Source organism: Nannospalax galili, unplaced genomic scaffold (assembly GCF_000622305.1).
Source record: "Nannospalax galili isolate Female #2095 unplaced genomic scaffold, S.galili_v1.0 scaffold84, whole genome shotgun sequence".
NCBI classification, from domain to species: domain Eukaryota; kingdom Metazoa; phylum Chordata; class Mammalia; order Rodentia; family Spalacidae; genus Nannospalax; species Nannospalax galili.
The window spans coordinates 1,592,108-1,612,238 of NW_008352272.1; the positions used below are offsets into that span (position 1 = coordinate 1,592,108).

The window sequence follows — 20,131 nt, forward strand, 5'->3', positions numbered from 1 at the left end:
TATGTGTGTATTCCGTGTGCCGTGTGTGTGTGTGTGTGTGTGTGTGTGTGTGTGTGTGAACCCAAAAAGGCCAGAAGAGGGAGTCAGATTGCCTGGAGCTGGAGTTACAGTAAGCTGCCTGACATGGGTGCTGGGAACTGAACTCAGGTCTAAACTCTGGAAACAGGAAGCACTTTTAACCACTAACCCATCTCTCCAGCCCCACATTTAGAAATTATAGTGGACACATGGTGTTTGGCACTGCTCAAAGTCTTGCTTCCGTTTTTCCATAGCAGTGCCTCTGTTCTCTTTGAAGAGCTCTTCTGTTCCCCTCCATATTTCTTCTTAGAGGGAATACCTTAAAAGCCCAACTTGGAGATGAAGCTATTTAACTTCATCTTAAGTAAACAATCTTACTCCCTTTGGAATTTAAATTTGGGGCCAGAATGACACAACAGCCTGGCTGTTCAAGTTTTCTTCCAGTACTCAGAAGGATATTAGATCCTCGTCAATGAATTCTCTTCCCACTTAAGTTAACCAAATGGGGTTTCAACTGCATACAACCCAACAGCACCATCTAGCAGAACTGTTACCAGATAAACATTTATAACCAGATAAACATTTCCAAAAGAATTAAGAAACAGAAATCAGTAAAGGAAAATGGTTTTGTTACAGTTTGGCCAAGCTGGGGAGGGAAAGAACCTAGTTTCTCTCTCCACCATGTCTTAGCATCCTTATAATTTAAAGTAAACAAAGAGAAAACAGAAGTTATATGGATTTGATTACGAGTCCGTTCAATTATCCTTTCTGGGAGAAGGGCGACTTGGACTCAGGTTGCCTCCTTTGTTTCCATCCTCCCTTAGGGAAACACTGGTGTGTAGAAATGTGACACTACCGTGAAGGTTCCTTGTGAAGCATGCATGATGATTGGTCTTTCCACTGGGGTGGGGAGTTGATATAATTACACAGAAATCAGTTGGCCAGTTTGAGCTCTTTTTAATTTGTTCTCTATATCTGGTCTTCAATACTAATTTCTGTCCCTGAGAGTTACTCAAAACATAGCTCTATAACAACCCTTTGGATATTTGGGCAGCATAACCTTGGACCCAGGCTGGCCAACCTTCTGGGTATCGCCACCACTACCCAATCTAAGGCATCTTTTCGGCATCTGGTAACACACACCTCCATTACTGAACACTTTGGCTGTGACTGCAGAAGCCGTAGACTGCAGTGTTACATAAATAGAATGTAATTTCAGCAAGATGGTGTACTTTCTGATGCAGATAAATAATGGATAAATGAGGGAGGGGGAAGAGAAGAAGGCACTGTGCTGTTTAGACTGAGTTGACCCTTTTGAGAGATTCAGATGGGTGTTCTTGTCCAGGTGATGGTGATGCCAAGAGGTGACCGCCCAGCTTTAGCTATTACTTCCCTCTGGAAGCATCCCTCCTGGTAGTGAGCTGCTGGTACCCGACTTGGTGTTACATAAAACAGAGCAATGTAAGCTTTCAGAGGAAAGCAGTTGGCTGTTGGGCTGCTTCCTTGAGCTAAGGAATCTGGGCTTTACCACGGGGCGAGGGTTGAGCTTTTTCCCTGAGCTGTGACCACAAGGGAAGGGTTAAACCATTTCCCTGAGGAGGGCGACAGTCCTACCATCTTTTATACTGCAAGGGGTGGCACCAAACCTGGCAGAGCCAGGACCTCCTCTCCCTCTCTGGGGTCACAGGTGAATTGCAGTAGGCTTATGGGGAATTAGAATCTTATCAGGATCACTAAAAGCTTCTCATGTGGGGACTAAGCTGGCTCCCAGGTTATAGAGGGTCTCATGAACAGGCACATCTAGAAGCCCCACGTGATTCTCCTTGAAGTCCCCTCAGTTATTCCTCCACTGAGGTTTGGTCTTCACTGAATTCATTTGGGAGCCTGAGTCTGTGCTAGAGGCAAAGTTGTACCCAAAAGTAACAAAGCTGGAAGAACCAGGCTCAGAACATTGCAGAGAACTTCGGTGTTCTACGTGTGAAAATAAGAATAAGAAAGTAAGCAGAAAAAAAGGCTTTGAGATAGGATCTCACCATGTAGCCCAGGCTGGCCTTGAACTTTCCATCTTCCTATCTCAGTCTCCCAAGGACTGCGATCACAGGATTGTGGCGCTATGCCCAACTCAGTGAGCAGAATAAACGGTAGCCACCAAAATGTATTTAGGAAACACGGCCTCTGGTTTTTATGTATATAGAATACTACACATTATATACTAAATGTAATGATACAAAATATTACATTTAGTATCAAATAGTCTCTGTGTAAGATATCTTAAAATACTGCGATATTTTAAATATTATAAATATGTGATATTTTTATATTTTTGATGCTTCACACAATCCCTAAAGTTTTACTTTCTGTTTTTTTTGAATTGTCATCTTTGGGTCAAAAGGGATTAGGTTTCATCATTTTCAGATCACAAATTACTTCTAAGACCATAAAATATTGAAGTATCAAGAGACACACTACCTAAGGAGTGCTTTTGTACTTCTGAACTGCCTGGCCCAGAGCCCCGTTCAATACCATCTGCTATTCTTATTAGCCATTATTCTTTGCAGGTCAGAGGGTAGCCTGCCTCTATTCTTGAGCAATGGAGACACCTCTGGATATTAATAACAATTTTAAAACCTTTTATCTAGTGGCTGCTTTGTGCCAGTACTATTCTAGGTGTGGTCCAAGCAGTTTTCTCACTGAAGACTTATGACATGCACCCCCAGGATTTAGGTATTATCTGCCTCATTTTAAAGATATAAACTAACGGACACAGAAATTAAGTTGTTTTCCCAAGGTGACTGGAGTAACATGCAGCAGTGCTGGAATCCGCACCAATGTTTCCTGGCTGCAGAGTCTGAGTTCTCAGCATTGTGTCACAGAATTTGAGCTTTTCTATAAAATAACGTAGATGGAAATGGAAATGTAATTATCTCATGCAGGTACACTCTGGATGGGTGAGTGTGGGGGAGTCAGCATATTCAGAGGATGGAGGGAGGTAGACTAATAAAAATACCCTTAGCTGCAGGTATCAAAGGTCCACTAAGCTCGGTGCCAAGCACGTTCATGCAAGGCCTTTGTAATCCTCTCTGTTAGGTTCCTTGTCTTTATTAACCCTTTTTCATTTTACATATGTCTTTTAATTATCACTATAAACCCATGCAGCTGGCACTAACATCTTGTTTTATATAAGAACACTAAGGCATAGAGAAGTAAAATGACACCCAAATTCCCCTAATGACTATCCAGGTAGAATCAGGACCCAGACTTAGATGTGGCTTTAGAGCATGCACTCTCAGCTAAACTGGAATGATCAATGAACTGCCACATGCCTTATTTGTAGCTCTAGGTGACTGAGTTGGCTGGAGACCTGAGGCAGGGAATAAGCGGCGTAGATTCTTTTGAGGACACAATCTATGTCTCTTTGAATCACCACAAAAATTGCAAGCTGTTCTCTGAAATCCAGTGAGATGGTCTCCAGGGGTTCTATTCTGCAACAGTCTCTTGAGTAGAAAAGATATGCAGTGTAGTAAGGATGTAATCAAGTCTATTTTTTAACCAGACTTAGGCATGAGACCACCATCATTTAGTGGGACATTAGCAAGCACAATGAATGGGCTTTAAATGCTCTTATGTACTGGGGCATGCTCTCTTGCCAAGCATGGAGCCCTGAAACCACCATATAAACCAGCCAGAACTAGTCAGCTGCATGGAGGATGAGGCCACATGGAGGAGAACTAAGGCGCGTGGACCAGCAACCTAGTCACTGCCAAGCATGTGAATAGGGCCATCCTCAATTTCTAGCTACCAGCCAAACCATCAGATACCCACGACCACAGACAAGGACCCCAGGGCAAAAAGTTCACTTGACTCACCCTCGTCCCATCCCTCAAACACATTTCCACACTTTCTTGTTCTGAGATCGCTCAGGAGACCGTGAACATGGTCCATATTCTGAACGCTTAGTAACCTACAGTATCTGTATATGATGTATGGCAGCTCCAGAGACTCGGTCTTTTTGAGGGTTCAAGAAAGAAGAATGAAAATTTTCAACACAACAGGACTAAGAATGAGAAAGTTGCCTACAGAATACCAGAATTCTGAATCATCCATGAGCTCTGCCATGTTCTCAGCCCTCCAATGGTGAGTACTGTTGTAATGCCTATTCTCGTTGGCACTGAGAGGTTGTATCAGTGGCTAGGTTTACTGGGACAGTGCTTGATTCATAAAGTTCCCTCAGTGTATCACATGGTGGACTGGTAAAACAGCTCAGGAGATAAGAGTGTCTGCTGCTGTGCCTGGTGAACTGAGTGTACCCAGGACGCATATGATGGAACGAGACTCCTGAAAATTGTCTTCTAACCTCTACACACATATTATATGCGTGCATGTGTGTGCGCGCACACACACACAAATGAATAAAAATGTAACAGAATTAAATATATGCACATACACATATAACATGATGTAACTATCTGCAGACTGATACCACAAGTACAAAGTTCTAACATATCCAGACTATATCCTGCTCAGCTCGTGCTGGGAATAGCAGGGAACAGAGGACAAAACCCTGCACATTCATTTTCCACAGACAAAGACAGGCTTCTGTTTCATAAACTTGCTGTACACCAGCACCTCCAAGGTCACACAGGAAAGGAGGACACCCCTCTAGACCTGCATGAAACCATCCAAAAGACAGTCTGGCCAGGTGGACAAGCAGGTGTGTCCAAGTCTTTAATCATGCCTCCAACAACAGGCAGAGAAAGGTCAATGAACTGAGTCAAGCCAGTTCAGGAGTCTGGGCCAATTCATCATCCTTGGTGCCAACAGACCTTCTTGGAACAACATTCAAAGAGAGCAAGAGAGAGTCATTTCAGATAGATTGCCAAATCTTATACATGGTGACTGCAGGGAGCAGTTCCTGCTCTCCCCATGCCCAAAACAATGAATGGATGCATTCCTCCATTCATATAGAGAAGGGTCTCTTCTTATGCCATCTGTGAAGCCTGAACACTTCTAGCGAAGACTGCCAGATGGTCAACAGAAAACCTATTCATTCTCTATAGTTTCCTGGTCTATTCTTACTGCCTGTCCCACATGCATTCAGTCATCATCATCACCATCACTATCATCACCACCACCACCACCACCATCATCATCATCATCATCATCATCATCATCATCATCTATATAGAGCTCTTGTACCAAACACTATTCGAGAGGCTTTCAGGGATATTTATGCATTTGACACTCATAACAATGATATGCACTAAGGATCATTATTTTCCTCATTTCCAGCTGAAGAATCTATGACATACAAATATTTAAATAATTGATTTAGAGTCATACAAGTTTGAGTCTAACTTGTAATACAGGTATATAGATTTGTCCCATGAATTAGCTCACACTATTAAGGAGCTGAGAAACCCCATGATTTTCCATCCACAAGCTGAAGAACCAAGAGAGACAGCAGTACATTTATATCAAAGCCAAGTCCAAAGGCCAGAGAGCAGAGGCACCCATGGTATATATCCTGGGCCAATTCTGAAGGCTTCAGACTTGAGAGCATTGATATCAGAGCACAGAAAAAAATGGATGTCACAATTCAAACAGAAGGTTAGTTTACCTCCACCTGCCTTTTTGTTCTACCTAGAGCTTCAGAAGACTAAGGGACTCCCACCTACATTGGTGCAGGCAGTGTTCCTTACTCAGTCTGCTGATTCAAACACTAAGCTCTTCTGGAAATCCCCTCATAGACCTGCTCAGAAGAAACACTTTACCATTTCCCAGTATCCCTTAACCCAGGCAAATGGGCATGTAAAATTAACCATCACAAGTCCACCCTTTCTGAGCTTGATGCCCATATATAACTTTTTGAATTATACTCAATTTCTAGACAAAGAACAAAGTCATAATTCTACCTAACACGATACAATTAGACCTTGAATAACCATAAGCACAAGAAACTTCTTCCCTTGATAAGAAGATAAAGTCTCTGAGTGCTGATTAGTCCTCTTTTGATACCCTGTAACTTAAATACTAAGATGTAAAATTAACAGTACTTATGTGAAGTACTGATGTGAAGTCAATACATCCAATCTTATATGATAAAGGCTAAAAGAGGAAGGAAGACAGCTGCTTGCCTAATATATATATACAATTTATATAAATATATATTTCCATATATTTATTCATGACGAAGTTGGAGGAAATATACATGATAGTTATTAAAGTCTCTATTTCTATGACAGGCTATAAGGTCATAGAAAAGGCAGTACTTATAACTCTCTCCTGTGCATTCTGTGTTCCGTCTGTTCTCAGTCAAGCGCCTCAGCTGACGGTGCTTCTTTGCCTGGTAGAGTAACATAGATCTTCATTCCTGAAGGTTCTAGACCATCCTACCTGGACTGACAGTTGTTAGAGTTTTCTGTGGAACTTAATTAACCTCAGGTCACAGTGACGCCTTATGGATCCCTATGTTTCAGGCACCCCCCCCCCATTATGAAGTGATCCAGTTTCCCCTCCTTAATTCAGACTAACGACCAAGCCATTCCCCTTACTCTTATCTTGTTGTATTGGCTCTGAGGCACAAGGAGCCCAAAGTGGCTAAGGAATCATCACTGTTTTCCTGGTGGAAGGATTTCCTGGTGGAAGGCTTCTGTAGTACCAGAGGACAATGTAATGGATAAAGGAACCCACGCTTCTGCCGATGGGTCACTGGGTGATAGTAAATGACATCAATCCCATTACCACTGCTTGATTCCTGGGTATTCAGCCTTGACCATCAGAGAAACAGCACCATATATTGATGCTGACTCTGAGAATACTTGCAACTATTTGGTGAACCTTGCTCCAATTCCACAAATTCGTAAAACTCACTCCTAAATTTTTGTTCTTCTAGAATCATTGATGGTACAAAAACTTTCTGTTTCAGTCTATTCTGACTGCTCTAACAAAGTAGGTGACTTTTAAATAACAATTTATTTCTTGTGGTTGTAGAAACCAAGAATTTCAAGGTCAAGAGAACGGCAGACTCAGTGTCAGAGCCCATTTCTGTGCACACTGCTGTTTTCTTGGCATAACTTCGCATGGTCGAAAGGATTAGCCATTGCTCTAAAGGTCCCTTTTCTTTTGTAAAATATTTTATTTATTATTTATGTTTTTGTGTGGATGACTGTATTGTCTGCATGTGTGTAAGTGCACCCATGTCATGCAATGCCCATGGAGGTCTGAAGAGGACATCAGATTTCCCTGAACTAAAGTTACGGACAGTTGTTAGCCAGCATATGGGTGCTGGGAATCGAATTCAGGTCTTCTGCAAGAACAGCCAGTGCTGTTAACCACTGAGCCATCTCTCTAACCCCATAAGGTTCCTTTTTGAAAGATATGAATGGCACTCATGAAGGCTTCTTATTCTTAAACTGATCACTTCCCAAAGTCTGACCTCTAATACCATCAACCTGAGGGCTTAGGATTTCATTGTGAATTCGGGGGGGAGATAAAACATTCAGACCATTGCTGCACAGAATCAGACATTGCCAAACAACATAGTCTATGCTTCTGGCCACTGTGATCTATGATCACTGGAGCTGGTGTACTAATAAAAGAGAAAATGAAAGGTACTACAGAAGTACCTTCTACAGGAGGATAAACGTCCTGAGTATGAATCTAACACAGAGGAAGCTGAGCCAAGAAGCGGAAAAAGAAATTACCAAAGATTTTATTGAAGAGCCTTGACTTACTGTGCCCAGAACTAGGCTACCTACCCCTTGGGCTATTCAATTTCAGGAACCCAAAACTTCCCTTTTCATTTAATCTTATTTAAATTGAATTTCTGTTTCAGACACTAGAAAAAAAAATCTGAAAGAGACAGAATATGGGAAATACCATCGCCTTAATTACAGGCCCTGGTCTGTGTAAACATTCAGAGCTGCATATTGGAGTGAGACAGTCACCTCAAACTTCCTCGCCTGTTTCCCTGAGAATGAGCAAAGGATGTGTGACCAAAGAGCCACGGAGAACAACGTGAGGGAACCTGACAGCAAACCGACCTGCAACTTGGAGATCTCAACCTCAAGTATCACATTTCCCAAGCATCACAAGTTCTAGAGTGTTCAGGTTGCCATGGCAATAGACATGCCCCCCCCCCCATAGGTGGATGACCAGTAGTAGAAGACCAGCAGGAGTCAAAGAAATTCAGTGACAGAAGGCAGTCACTTCTCATTTTGGGCAAACCAAGGTTAGCTGCCAATTCTAAGTGAGAAGCAAGACCAGTACAGGAAACAAAGCCAATGGGAAAAATTCCAGGAAGGTCAAGCAAAACAGAAACAGAAAGAGCCGGGAGTGAGATGGTAGCACAGGGGTATGCTGACTGAAGTTCATTACTGAGCAGTGGGAGACTGTATTGTGGAAAGCCCTATTAACTAAGGCAGTTGCAGCTTCGGGTAAAAGAATCCCCTGAACAGTAAGACTTTACCAAAAAAAGTCTCTTGCCTCACCTATCTAGTTGGGAGATAAGGAGACTCGTAGGTGACTCCAGTCAACAGTTATTTATCAATGACACATGTTCCTTCAACCTTTCCTCTCCACCATACTCAGGATATCACCTGCGTCTCCCTCATTGACCCCAAAAGGCAACCACAATGCTAAGCATTATAACCCTCACACAAAAATGTCCAAGACGACAAAGGTACAGATGTCTTTCTCTTATAAAAAAGAAAACTTTTTTCCTGAAGCCCTCTCCTGTGTCCCATCATGTCCCACTTGTTCTTATCAGTGGCAAGACAGTCTTAAAAAGCAAGTGTTGGACAGTTTCCCCTTCCAGCAAAGTGGTGGATGGAAGAGGATGAGGGCTGAGAATGGCTGTTGTATAGGCAATCAACAAACATCCAAAACTTCAGACAAGCTTTTACCATATCCTTATATCACCTATATTGTCGTTGACTTAAAATTAAATTTGAATCATCTTTTATTTAACCTAAATAACTTTTCTTAAATAGGAAATGTTACATCTGTTTTATAAGTGTAAGTAGATTTTCCCAATCCATATTAAGATAAATATAAGTGATTAAAACAAAAAATATTCATGTTTCATACCTATAAGCATCACCTGACTCACTAACAGTAGTCAGACTTTGGTGGTATTTGTTTCGTGAAACGGGATTCCACAGTGTAGCCTAGGCTGACCTGGAACTCACAAGCCTCAGTCTCTTGAGTATTAAGATTGCAGGTGTGTGCCATCACAGCTAACACTTTGGAATGCATAGTTGTGGGATCAACTCCTGTTCTAATTCTTGGGCCCTGATATGAAGACTTCCCCACAAAGTGCCCCATCGCAAAGTGCCATCAAAGCTACCTTCTTAGGGTAGCACTACTGAAAAAGTCTCGGTCATCACACTCAGGGCCCCAAAGTCAAGGTTAAGTCACTTAGCAAAATCAGAGAGGGGAAACTCATTGTTTTCCCCTTTCATAAAGGAAACTCATCCCAGACGTTGTCAGGGCCACCACATGCCTTGGAGTGAGCATGCCCCCCTAAGGAGGCTCACTCTTATTTTTCCAGAAACCTGCAGTGATCCTGGACGGGAAAGGGAGGCCACTCTTTGGTACTTACATCAGAGGCTGGGCCTTTGTCGGCGCCAGGGCAGGAGAATGTGACAAATTCATGGCAGCGCTTGTGCACAACAAAGCAGCAGACTGCAAAAGAAGAAAATAAGGATGGGAGGAAGGGAAGAAGGAAAGGATGGGAGAGAAGGGGGAGGGAGACGTGGTTAGGTTTCTCCAACTGAAAACACCAGGCAAAATACCCTCAGCTTTTACATCATGTCTGCTGTTGAGTACACTTGACATCTCAAACAGATGTTTAAAGTTAAATAAGGGCCTGGCAAATGGCTCAGTGGATAAGGTGCTTACCGCACAAGTGTGAAGAATGGAGTTTGGACCCCCAGAATCCATATTTCTTAAAGCCAGGCAAGCAAGGTGGTCATCTAATCCCAGCCCTCAGGAGTCAGAGGCAAGGGATCCCCAGAGCCAGCTGGCTAGCTAAACCAGCTGAAACCAGCTAGCTCCAGATTCAACAAAGACCCTGCCTTAATAAATAAAGTGGAAAGCCATCAAGGAAAATACCCACTGTCAACTTTGGACCACCACAGGTACCCACACACATGTGCGTGCACACCTGTACACACATGTGCCCCCACACATACAAACATGCATGGGAGGGAGAAAGGGAGAGAGAGACAGAGAGAGACAGACAGAGACAGAGAGACTTAAAAGGAAAAAATTAATTTAACAGTGATTCAAAGGTTCACATATACCCAGAGGTACAACCTCTTCAAAGACCACTTGAAGGGCCTGATCTTTTACTGATTTGGATATAGGAATGCTTGTTTTTTGCGGGGAAGAGGTGGTTTTGATTTGGGAGTTTTGGGGGGTTGTTTTGTTTTTGTATTTGTTTGTTTTTTGAGACAGGGTCTACCTGTAGCCCCAGCTGGCCTGGAATTTGCTATGTAGACCAGGCTGGCCTCACCTCCATCTTACAGAAATCTATCTGCCTCTGCCTCCCAGTGCTGGGATTAAAGGCATGAGGCACTACGCTCAGCTAAGGATGCTGGTTTTTCAGATAAGATGCCAGATTAAGTAGTTGGCTTTTATTTAGGTTCATAACACATATGGAAAATGTGTCTTTAAGCACTAGACTCCTACCTGGAGAGGCGATTAGAACAAGACAGGTGTGGAGGAACAGTGAACAAGAACGTGAGAGGCGCGCTCCATCTCACCAGAGCAGTGTCAAATCAGTGCAGGAGTGGAAGAAACAGACAACAGGCTGGGGGTGTAGTTCAGGGGTAGGCTTGCCCAGCACATGTGAAGCTTGGGGATGAAGAGGAGAGGGGACTAGGGAGGAAGGGAGAAAAATGGGAGGGAAGGCAAGAGAAGGGGGAAAGGGGGAGGGAGAAGATGGGAGGAGGAGAAGGAGAGAAGAAAGGAGGGGGAAAGGAGGAAGGGAGGAGGAGGAGAGAGGAGAGGAGGAGGAGGAGGTATATGTTCATAACTTGAAAAAGATCAAAGAAATACAAGGCTATTCAGAAGGCTGAGGCAGGAGGACTGAACGCTCAGAAGCTGTCTGTGCCATGGAGTGAGTTCAAGGCCAGCTTGGGCAATTTTGTGAGACTAAAAGTAAAAAATATGAAATGGGTTGGCGTGTAGCTTAGTAGTAGAGTGCTTGCCTAGCATGTGTGAGGCTCTGGGTTCAATCCTTACTAAGGAGGAGGAGGAAGAGGAGGAGGAGGAAGAAAAGGAGGAGAAGAGGAGGGGAGGAGGAGGAGGGGAGGAGGAAGAGAGAGGAAGGGAGGAGGAGGAGGAGGAGGGGATCAGAAGGAAGAAGGGAGAAAAGGGGAAAGAGGTCAAGATAAAGGGGAAAAGAGGGGGAGGGGAGGGAAGGTGGGACAATGAGGAAGAAATAGAGGAAAGAAGAGGAGGAGAGGAGACCTGGAGGAGAAGAGGGGAAGGAGGACAGGAGGAGGAAGAGAGGAAGGAGGCGGAAGAATGGAAAAGGAGGAAAGATAGGGGATCAGAAGGAAGAAGGGAGAAAAGGGGAAAGAGGTCAAGATAAAGGGGAAAAGAGGGGGAGGGGAGGGAAGGTGGGACAATGAGGAAGAAATAGAGGAAAGAAGAGGAGGAGAGGAGACCTGGAGGAGAAGAGGGGAAGGAGGACAGGAGGAGGAAGAGAGGAAGGAGGCGGAAGAATGGAAAAGGAGGAAAGATGAAGAGAAGGGGGGCAGGAGGAGGAGAGCCAAGAGGAGGATGGCAGGAGGAGGGAAAAGGAGGAGGGAGGACAGATGGACAGGAAGGCAGAGGACAATGAGGTAGCAATGCTGTTATGCTGGCAATCTGCAACCGAATACATATGAACATATATATGCTTGAATACATGTGAGCTAAATGACTCCTTGATACCGCTGCACTATTGAGGGTTTCACTGGTTTGAAGAGGGGCAGTTAGAGAGAATATACACAAAATAAAATGTTTTAGTTTTGTTATTCAAATCTTCAACCTCTAGACTCTTGGTTCCTAGAGGAGGGCTACCCTGCATTAGGGACCAGTTCAGAGCCTCTGTAACGTACATATTCCAACAAACAAAAACAAAACAGGAAGCTTCAAAGCCACTTCTAGAGATGTGATTGGTATGGACCCCACTCATCAGCAGCTACTAATATCACAAATGATCCCACCTGCTTTGGATGACAATGTGCCCTGTCTATGAACGTTTGCCAAATGATGAACTCTGAATGGGTTCAACTACAAAGTCACAGAAAATGCAAATGACCGGAACGTGTTAAATGATATTACGGAAACACAATCACCACCCCTCCCCCAAAGCCCCCAGAACATGGCAACTGTAAAAGCAACTGGTGAGGATTATTCAACAAGGAAGCAACATGGAAACAGCAGAGGAAAATTAGAAGGAACGTATATGCAAAAAAGTTCAGAAACATTTCAACTAAATGCAATACGCAGGCTTTATTTAAATCTTAATTTGTATAAAACAGCAATTTTAAAAACTACAAGGCAATTAAGGAAAAAAAGGATATAGTCACTTTATCTTTATGTTATTAGGAATTATTCTTACTGATATTGGACAAGGATCACCTTTGGTGTGATAGTGGCATGATGGTTATTGTAATAGAATATTTCTGAGGTCTACATATTAAAAGCTTTGTGGACAAAATAATCCAACTAAAGGTAATTCAGTGTGTTCAGGAGGGTGATGGATTGAAAAGAGTTGATCACAATGATTCATTATTAAACCATTATTGAACCCGTGTGATGAACACAGGAAGATTTAATACTAATGTGTCTACTTTTATATATTTTTGATGTCTTCCATAAAATAAAATTGTAAGACAGAAACAGAAACTGAGAGACAGAGAGGCCAAATGACAAGACAGGGATAGAAGGACTGTGCACTGAAATGTGCTGAGGTTTATAATCTGAGGGAGACTGTGGATATTGAGGAACTACATAAGGGGTGAGTTTAAATGTATGCGTTAACTATTAAGGCTGGAGGTGTAGCTGAACAGCACAGTGCTTGCTCAGCGTGTCCAGGACTGTAAACGCCAACAATAATAGCAAACCTTTGAGCCAGTGAGATGGCTCATCAGGGAAAGATGCCTGGCAACCCAAGTTCAAGTCCCAGGATCCACATGGTGGAGAGAACTGACCCCTGCAAGCTGTCCACTGATCTCCACACACATGCCATAGGATGCACACACCCACACACGCACATACAGAACATACAAAATAAAAATGTAATAATTCTTATAAATAATAAACAAGAATTAAAAATAACAGTAGAAATACTATGCACTCAGTCTCTAAACTAGTCTAAGGAAACACTAAGCAAAGAAAGCAACCCAATTACACTTGAAAAGACTTTCTTTCTGCCCCAAGGCCAAGAAGGATATTTTTTCAAACTAGCATTTGGTATCATTTCTACTTTAGGCTCTTTAATCCATCTGTAATTTCTTACAATCTGATGTGCACCAGGAATCTATTTCGCCTTCCTCCACTCCAAATAGGTACCCAGTTGTCACAGCAGCCTTGATTGAATAATTCTGCTCTTCTGCGTGGATTTCCAATGCCAGCTTTATTATATGTTCAATAATTATATACGCTGAGTCTGTCTTTGGGCCTTCTGCTTTGTGCTGCTGATCTGTCTTGAGGTATGGCAATAGAGGCTTTAATTATAGCAGCTTTATAACATGTTATGCCTTGGCACAGCAAGTCCTCCCTCATTATCCTGATTTTCAACATTTTCTTGGCTATCATCGCAGGTTTATTCTTCCAAGTGAACTTTAGAAGCAGTTTATCAAAAAAATTTTAAACACCAATGGGATTTTATTGGAGTCACATTAAGGCAATCCCCATCTTCAAAAAAATAATAATAATTAGGACTTTGATTGAACTGGTCTTAAATTTTAGAAATTAAATTCAAAATAATTGACACTTTTACATCAAGTCACTGCTCCAGGAATTGATTGTTCCCTTGTTAAAACCCTTATTTCATGTCTCCCAGAGAGCCTTTCATTTCCTCCACATTGTTCCTAACAGTTCTTATTTAGGGCCATGTGAGCAGTCCTTTTTCAATGCACTTTTTCTGTTGTGTTTTCCAACTGGTCATTGTTTACAAATAATAGAATTTCAGTGTATGGATTTTATAAGTATTTTTAAAACTCATAATCATTTCTGTGGATTTTCAGTTGCCTTGAGTTTTCTAGCTAGAAAATCACATTTTCCCAAGGAATCGTATTTTTTTTCCCTCCTCATATATACACCTCCTCTTCCCCCCTATCGTATTTCTGCGTCTAGAACTTTCAGAACATTGTGCAGTAAAGGGCTGGTTGCTGCCCTTTCCTGAGTCAGCCAGTTTTACTTCCCCTCCCTCCCCTCTGCTCCCTCACAACCTCAAAGGCTGCTTTTCACTTCTTTTCAATCTAACTTTTACAATTTGTATTTTTCTTTGGAAACTGCCCACTGTGTTCTTCCCCATGTGTCTGCATTATAGCATCGCATCTATGATGACTTTAACCCTTTCCTCGGTCTGTCTTCGTGTTGTGTTGTTAGGGGAGTTCTTAAGTATTCGCCACAGGCTTAATTATGTTTTCTATTTTATTTTGTAATTAATTATTTTTGGTACTGGATATGGAACCCAAGGCCTCTTACATGCTAGATCGATACTGTACCACTGAAATACATTCCCATTTTTTTACATGTGTGTGGCATATGTGTATATATGTTTGATGTGTGTGGATGGATATGCATATGCATGTGGAGGCCAGAGGTCAACGTTGAGTATCTTCCTCAATCACTCTCCACCTTGGTTTTTGAGACAGGGTCTCTCACTGAACCTGCAGCTCACCAATATGGCTAGACTGGCTAGCCATTAAGCTCCAGGGCTCCACCTGTCTCTATACACTGGGATCACAGTCATAAGCCACCATGCCTCGCTCTTATGTGGAAGCTGAGGATCTGAACTCAGGTCCTCATGTTTTTGCAGCAAACACTTTATCAACTGAGCCATCTCTCCAACCCCCTTAAACTTTCGATTTTGAGACAGAATTTCAATAAGCTGCCCAAATTGACCTTGAACTCACTCTGTGGCCCAGCCTGGCCTTGAACTTGTTATCTCCTGCCGTACATTCCTGAGTAGCTGGTATTACAGGCCTGTGCCAACAAGCCTGATTGCTTTCTATTTTATTATTCTACCATCTAAAAGATTGTGGGTATAATTATCAATTCTGCTAGGTTTTATATTTCTTCATTTGCCACTACTTTTGTTTTTCCCCCAGTGTCTCTGTATTTTTGTCACTTTACTTGCCTCTGTGTTACTTATTAATTACGAATATGAATTCTGGACTCAGATGACCAGGTTGGGTCCTGTGTCCAACATTTGAAACTTGGGTATTTGGGAGCATATCTTATCTCCCTGGGCTTTGGTTTCACCACTGAAAGATGACAGTAATAACAGTCCCACATGACGGTGGCATCATCGGATTAAATGAGCTAAGGCACCCGCAGAGCTGTGCCTACTGTACCGTGAGTAACCAGCAAATACCAGCTACTGTCATGCAAAGCTGCTTGAAGTGACCCTCCAGTTAATTCATTCCCATTCTTCTTCATTAAAAATTGAAAGATTTTAAGGCCAAAAACTTTCTTTTAAGTACAGTTTTGGCTGTGTCTTATGTTTTATACTTAGTGCCATTATTAAGTTTCTAAGTGGTCTATCATTATGGTTTACATTTCTTCCTTGACCCAGAACAATTTAGGAAAGTTTCTTCCCCCATTTTCAAGTAGTTGCTTTATTCTAGAACCTCTTTTTAGAAAATTTTCAAGTCATGGGTCAGGACCGTCTTCATTCTCACCTACTTTGGGTCACCAGGGGTGGCAAATGATCGCTACTTTCCTAGTGCCTGTTGCAATTCCTGGCATTAATGCATAATTGATAGTCAAAAATGAATGTTTGGCAAATGAAGGAAAAGAACATACCAGGAAGGGAAGGAAACAACCAATTTCATGACAGAGATGGGTCCTGGCAGTTCTTCCGTATTTGACCACCATGAACAAGAGTAGTCCACCACCGTGGGTAAAGTCTCTTTGGGAAGCCTTCCAGTTAGCACAGATGCAAACAATCCAGGTCATGAAGAGGAATCAATAGGCCAAGAGACCTCACTAGCCCCTGCCATTGTCCCCGGAGCAGCTGGGGACAGACTTTGGAAGCTGATGAGCTTCTAGTGCAGGCAATTCCTTTACACAGCATGTTTCTACAGAGTTGTGCAAATCAAATTCCCCATTAACTAAAACATTCTTTATAAGGAGTAGGGCTGGCTATTTTAAGAAACAAACTAAATCCTTTTGTGATACAAGTAACCACCCCCTCGTTTGTATTTGGCAAATTCGGGGGAAGTCTAGCTTTTCTTAAAAACGAGGCAGTGCTTACGGAGCTGCTGGGTATTAAGTCTCACTTCCACACAGGTAGCTTGAAGGAGCCAAGAATCCCTACATGTTTCTTGGTTTGTTTAATTACTCCATCCTCTCTAGACTTTGAAAGCCTGCAGCCTGGCACCTCTAAACCCAGTCTATAGACCTGTATGGACTACATAGTGAGATCTGAAATGCAAATGCCTCTGTCTGGGTGAGCAACAAGAATGCCAGAGACAGGTGGGGGTGCACACATGGTCTGTGGAGAAAGACTTACAACTCCGCTTCAGCCAAAAGGAAGAAAGGTGACTCAAGCTCTGTTATCTCCATCCCTCCCCTATACATGAAGCTACATGCTGGCTATGCAGGAAAATAATGTCCCGTCACCAAAAAGATATCCATGTCCTGAATTCCGTGATTAAGCTATGAACCCTGCAAGAGGGGACAGCACTGACTTACTGGAGTGGGCTCAATGGAACCACAAGAATGTGTCTAAGAGGGAAGTAGGAGGGTCAGTCAGAGAATGAGCTGTGATGGTGGAAGTGGAGGTTGGAGTGATGCTCTTGCTGGAAGGAACAGGAGCCAAGCAATGAGGAAAACTGGAAAAGGCTGGGAACAGAAAGTCACCACAAGGAAAGCAACCCAGCTGACACCTTGACTATGGTCCTTGCAAACCCATATTTGGACTTTTGATCTCCAAAACCATAAGGTACTAAATTTGTGTCATTTTAAGCACCTTTATTTCTTTGAATTTGTTACAGTGTGGTTCGGAAACTAATATATCAGCCAAGGATCAGAAACACCTGACTGATCACAGAAGTAGAAGGCACAGCCCAAGGGACACATCCAGGGGGGCCTCTCTGGGGAAACTGCCCCAGGAAGACACTGAGACTGCAGTTCTCCACTTGAAGCTCTAGCCACTAAAGTGTATTCATTTCACTCTGAGGAACAGTGTGACCAAATTTTGGTTTTGGTTTAGGCTTTGATCTTCTAACCCAGTTCTCATTGGGTCGGTGGTGGACAATTAGCGTCCTTTCGCATCTGTCCTTATTCCCCAAATCCCTATCAATCTGAGGTAGAAATGTCAGTGCTAGTTGCAGCTAGACACGGAGGGGAAGAAGGACAAGGATCTGGAGCACTTTCCTAGGCTCTCACCTCTCTCGGGATGTCCTAAGCTTGCTCATCCTCAAGTAGGGAGCCTACCATCAGCAGAAGATACTGACCACATCTCTGGAGTCATGTGGTCCTCAGTTTGAACCCATCTGACCACCTATAAACTGAAGGCTACATAGATGAACATGGATGCAGTGCCTCTCTGATCCTCAATTTCCTCCTCCAAAATGGAAATAACAATCATAAAACCTACTCTTATAAAGTTCAAATGAGAAAAGGTGTTCCGAGTGCTTGGTGGAAAGGGGCATTTGACTTGGAGCCACAGCACACAGTCTTGATTTTGTCTGGGGAGGATCACCCTTTTCTCCTACATCAGAGCTGAACCACTTGCTTATCTAGAGCCCACCCTACCCAGAATCCAGGACAACATATGATTCCTCCATCTCCAGAGTTGAAAGTGATATAGTCTGGTCACCATGTCCATCCAACACCTGGCCTCACTGGCATTAAGAAACACTGAAGAGCCAGATGTGCTGGCACATACCTAGAATCCCAGTGCCTAGGGAGTGGGTAGGTGGGGGTTAAGGCAGAAGGATCTCTAGTTTGAGGGCATCCTCAGCTACATAACAAGACCTTGTCAGAGAGAGAGAGAGAGAGAGAGAGAGAGAGAGAGAGAGAGCGAGAGAGAGAGCAAGTCATGGAGAGACAGAGATGGAGAGACAGAGATGGAGGGACAGAGATGGAGAGACAGAGATGGAGAGACAGAGATGGAGAGAGAGAGATGGAGGGACAGAGATGGAGAGACAGAGATGGAGGGGCATTTAATCTGAACCTGAGCCTCATGGCAGCTGTGTGTGGAAGATGTAGGATCTCCATTCTCTCCACAGGGATGCTGATCTCATAGAGGTCATTTTCCCAATGTCATTCAGCTAGTGGGTGGTGACACATACTGGAAACTCGGTCTGCCTTCCTTTGGAGCCCACAGTCTCCACTGGTACGGTGCAGTCGCATTTGTGTTTGTCATTCATCTCTCTGTTCCAGAAGAAATCCTCCCCCGCTTTCTTCACCCCCGCCATTCAGTCACTTGCTGAATCCCACTGATTCTTCCTTCGCAACATCTTTTACACCAGCTCCTCCTGCACATTCCCCACTGGCTCCACCTTAGCTGCCCTCTGCAGCTCAGAGATGGAGGTTTTGTAACAAAGCCTTGACTGGGCTCCCCAGAGATTGATCAGCCTGCCTTGATATCTCATCTCTGTGAGCCAAAGTTTCCATAACCATAAAAGAGATAAGACTGCAATGTCACATAATTGTCAAGAAATCTAAATGAGATGTCATGTGTGAATGTGCAGCAGCAGGGGACAGCATAAAATGTGCTCTTAAGAAAGATTCATTTACTGTCTCCAGGATGGAGGAGTTCACAGTACGAGCTTGGCAGGCAAATGGCCTGGACCAGGTGCCACTATTTATTAGGCATGTGACCTTGAGGACTCACATTGACATTGTTCTGCCTCAATATCCTGGTGTGTAAGATACTGACAATAATTATACTTTTTCTCACGGAGTTGTGATGAGGATTGAATGAGTTCATCTCCACTCAGTGTGTGGACATGGCAACTGCCTAACAAAGGTCAAGTATTGTCAATAATATTCCCACATACTTCCTCCCACATACTTCCTCCCACTGCATGCAGCCTACATGCTTGTAGAAAATCCACCCTCTGATGACCCAGCTTTTGGTACTATTTTCCTGCTCTGACACATTCACTGGCTGTCTGTTTCCTAAGTCTGCCATCCAACATGGTAGCAACCAGTCACAGGAGGGACTACATAAATCTAAGTTAAGTTTTAAAAACTTAAAGTTCTGGGGGATAGAGAGATGGCTCAAAGGTCAAGAGCACTGGCTGTGCTTCGAGAGGACCTAGATTCAACTCCCAACCCCCATACAGCAGCTAACAGCCATCTGTAATTCCAGTTCCAAAGGATCCAACACCCTCTTCTGGCCTCTGAGGGCATTGCATGACACAAGTGCATTTATATACATGCAGGCAATATACTCATACACATACAATAAAAATAAATAAATAAAATTTTTAAATTCTGGTCATTGTTCTGGCTACGGAGACCTCACCAGATGGACTTGAACCAGTGTCCAGTCTACAAAGAGGAAGGTCAACACAGAGGAAACATTTCCTCCATGCTTCCAAGTGAAGCCAGCCACGGTCAAGCAAGACCTTTGACTTACCTTCACATAAACAGAACTGGTAAAAGAAAGGTGCCAGGAGCTCCTCCCAAGCCCATGTGACCCATGAGGAACAGATCCTCAAACGACCTTAAGAATAAAAATAAATTGGTTGGGCCAACTGTATGGTCTTAAACACCCAAAAGGAAAGTATAACCAAAGATTAAAATGATCAGTATAATTCTTAAAGAGTCCACTTGTGTAGATAAAGGCTACATAACAAGAAACAATGCCAGACAGGAGATACCTTCCTTTGAGTTATTGGCCAGGGTGGCCCAAGAGACTCCCAGAGAG

The 20,131-nt window shown here is 43.2% G+C and overlaps 1 protein-coding gene across 2 annotated transcripts in view; it reads right to left on the reverse strand.

The window, feature by feature from the left end:
• Prkcb (protein kinase C beta) overlaps positions 1-20,131 on the reverse strand; it is a 394,800-nt gene that overhangs the window by 236,537 nt on the left and 138,132 nt on the right. For both annotated transcript variants that reach the window (XR_607822.3, XM_008849211.2), the window contains exon 3: positions 9,620-9,702. Coding sequence is in view for 1 of the 2 variants with exons in the window: in XM_008849211.2 (XP_008847433.1) it covers positions 9,620-9,702 (83 nt within the window). In the remaining variant the exon portion in view is untranslated. The remainder of the gene's footprint in view (positions 1-9,619; positions 9,703-20,131) is intronic.